Source organism: Salvia hispanica, chromosome 2, assembly GCF_029641045.1.
Source record: "Salvia hispanica isolate PSC_SH4W2 chromosome 2, Shi_PSC_v1, whole genome shotgun sequence".
Taxonomy (NCBI): Eukaryota; Viridiplantae; Streptophyta; class Magnoliopsida; order Lamiales; family Lamiaceae; genus Salvia; species Salvia hispanica.
This window is the reverse complement of record NC_142693.1, coordinates 18,560,326-18,563,800: the sequence shown is the minus strand read 5'-3', so window position 1 is coordinate 18,563,800 and position 3,475 is coordinate 18,560,326. Positions and strand designations below refer to the sequence as shown.

The 3,475-nt window shown below is 37.0% G+C and overlaps 1 protein-coding gene across 1 annotated transcript; it reads left to right on the top strand.

The window, feature by feature from the left end:
* The first annotated feature begins 1,771 nt into the window (after positions 1 to 1,771).
* LOC125220923 (transcription factor MYB102-like) lies at positions 1,772 to 3,109 on the top strand. The gene is made up of 3 exons (XM_048123054.2): positions 1,772 to 1,953; positions 2,042 to 2,171; positions 2,260 to 3,109. The coding sequence occupies exons 1-3, from the start codon at positions 1,821 to 1,823 to the stop codon at positions 2,999 to 3,001; spliced, it is 1,005 nt and encodes a 334-aa protein (XP_047979011.1). The 5' UTR covers positions 1,772 to 1,820; the 3' UTR covers positions 3,002 to 3,109.
* Positions 3,110 to 3,475: the final 366 nt, after the last annotated feature.

Here is a 3,475-nt window from a genome sequence, read left to right as displayed (position 1 = left end):
TAAGTACAATATTCAATACCTAGTAGATCTAGCTTTGAAAACATGTAAATATCATCAACGGACATGAATAAGATGTTTAATAAAGGAACTATATACGAAATGCAAATTGTCGTCCACTCTTAATTAATATGCTAGCTATTGCAAAAAGTTAATTAGTAAATTAGAATCACGAGAGTTTCTTTTTGTTATAATATATATGATGATGCCAATTCATGATCCAACACACGTATGCATACTATAAATGCTCCCAAATCACGGCAAAAGCCAAACTCAATTATTGTAGCCATGAAAATAAATGCAACCTTCAAGTCCTCTAGGTATTTATTATTCATGATAACATTTCCAACTAAAAGAGAGGGCCACCTGGTATTTCAACTCCATATTTAAATAAAATAACAATAAATATAATAATACTACAAACTTTCAAGACATTAATGCCCCTCTATAGAGAAATCCAATAGGTAAATTCAGGACAGAATGGTCTTTTAAGTGCTACGGAAGCTACATGGCTTGACGAAGCCGGCCTGAATTTGAAGCCATGCAGTTTGATGGGCTTTACAGCTCAACTTAATATTAATATTAATATTATATTTAAATTTGAGTTGAAGACAGCTAGTGTGAATCCAAAAAGCTAGGAACCGAAAAATGATTTTTGTTGTACTAGACATAACTTTGTGGTCTAAAATTCTAAATATTGGGATTTTAGTTTTTTCTTATTCCTTATACCGAAATAACCCTAATACGATAGAATGAGAAAACTTAAACCATTCCAATAATTTCCACTAATTATTTTATATATATTAATTAATTACAATAGTACACCTTCCATCTCAAAGTACTCCCTCCGTCCGTGAGATATTGTCCAGTTTTGTCATTTCGATCCGTCTGTAAAATATTGTCCACATTGCTTCTTTTTTTTCCATTTATCGTAAAGGGTCTCCACTTTCCACTAACTCATTACACTTAACATTCTATTATAAAATCAATATATATATATATGCGGGACCTACAATCTACTAACTTTTTCCACTCACTTTTCTTCACATTTCTTAAAATATGTGGCGAGTCAAACATGGACAACATTTGGCGGACGAGAGAGTACTTCATATTTTTTATAAGAACGTCTCAAGTTAAGTGATCCATGTCTTCTTTTAACAAAAATAGCATTATTAATATTTTCATACTTTATTAATCTCCATCATACTATGGTGACGTTCGGTTGCCATGACTAATATCATGAGATTATCCATCTAGGATTAAGTTATGGGATAATTTTAGTTGGAGGGGGAAGGCTATGACTAATTATCATGAGACTATCCATCTAGGATTAGGTTGCGGTGGTCAATTTTATAAACCAAACATGATACATATTTAATCATGAGATTTAATTTTATCAACCGAACATCCCTATATGAATAACATTATAATAGGTTAAGAATTCAATTAATCACGGTAGTAGACATAGAACAACTATTGATCCTCTTTAAAAATAAAATAAAATCTCTAATGTGAATGGATGGTAATAAAACGTGTATTTACCACACAAGTTGAAATGAGAATGGGACAAGTGTACACAAAAGAGATAACAAAAGTATGCAATAATTAGGCAAATTGAGATGTATACATGAAAAGTACGGAAACATTTTCACCATAAATTTGACGGTCGACACGTCGACTATGTGAGTAATAGGGACGGCACCGAATCCTTTTGACTTCACTTTGTAACCTTCTTATCTCTTTCCACTATATATATACCATCCCTCCAAACCCTCATTTTTGTGACAAAAGTTTGAATCATTTTTCATAATTAAAAGATCACAATGGGAAGAGCTCCTTGTTGTGACAAAAATGGACTCAAAAAGGGCCCTTGGACCCCAGAAGAAGATCAGAAACTCTTGGATTACATACACAAAAACGGCTATGGCAATTGGAGAACTCTTCCCAAAAACGCTGGTCAGTACTATATTATATTAGTATGATATTGTCCGCTTTAGATATGGTGATACATGTTACTGAACTCAGTCTTATTTGTTTTTGTTAGGTTTGCAAAGATGCGGGAAGAGTTGTCGACTGCGCTGGACCAACTACCTCCGGCCGGATATCAAGAGAGGACGATTCTCGTTCGAGGAAGAGGAAACCATCATCCAACTCCACAGCATCCTCGGAAACAAGTACGTTAGCGATAAACAGTCAAAGTCTAGCTAAAAGAGGAAATGTTTTGCCGTTTTGTTCTAACCTTTTTGTGTGAAATGGAAATAGATGGTCGGCGATTGCGGCCAGGCTTCCTGGGAGAACAGACAATGAGATCAAGAACTATTGGAACACGCACATCAGAAAGCGGCTGCTGCGGATGGGGATCGACCCAGTCACCCACAGCCCCCGTCTCGACCTCCTCGACCTCTCCACCCTCCTAAACCCCTCTCTCTACGGCCAACAACAACAACAATACAACATCAACTTCTCCAGACTACTGGGAAGTCAACCTTTGATCAGCCCCGAGCTGATAAGGTTGGCTTCCTCCTTGCTCTCCTCCGACCGTCGAACCCAACAACCGCTTCTCGTGCCGCAGAGCCAGCTCACTACGAATTGCTACAATCAAACTTCTCCGTCTCACCTTCCCGCCACTTCCAGTCAAAATCAGAATCAGAATCAGAATCAAGATCACTTGATGCAATACGGCGGCCAGGGCCAGAATCTGGCCCCCGTATTGGGGGAGTGGCCGGAGTATGACCAGATCGGAAACTACGGATACTACGGGTCGGATCAGTCGGTGGTGGATCCGGGTCAGGGTCAGGGTCAGTCGTCAGAGATATCGGCCTTTCAGTCAAACAGCAGCAGCAACGGCTTCAGCTTCCAATCCGTTTTGTCGAACATCTCGACGCCGTCGTCGAGCCCAACGGCGTTGCATTCTTATAACATGACGGAAGATGAGAGGGAGAGTTACTGCAGCGATATGTTGAAGTTCGACATTGCGGCGGCGGATATCTTGGATTTCATCTGATTTTTTTTTTAGTTTGAACTTTCTCAACTTGTATGTTTCTTGTGAAAATCAATGTCACTTCTTCAAGTATAGCTTGTTCAATTAACTTTTCTCTAGTGTTCAACATCATCTGACTATGTAATAACACCTTCTTTCTTACAAAACTACTAAGGTTAATAAATATTCAAATTATGATCTCATATAATTTGAAAATACTGAATTATGAGGTTTTAATTTTTATCAATTGTCACATATGTTACGACGGCTATAAGTGACGATCAAAACATTGGTACTTTGTTATAATTAAAAAATATTTATTTTACTAAATTGTGTCGATTTGGTGTTACTAGAGACATCGTTTTATACACGGATGTGACCATTCAAAAAAATTAACACCTTATTTTGAAAATATTTCGTTTTCAAACCTTATAGACGTCCGTAATTAAACAAATTCCGTGATTTAATTAATTATTGTTCCACCTTCATGTTATTATT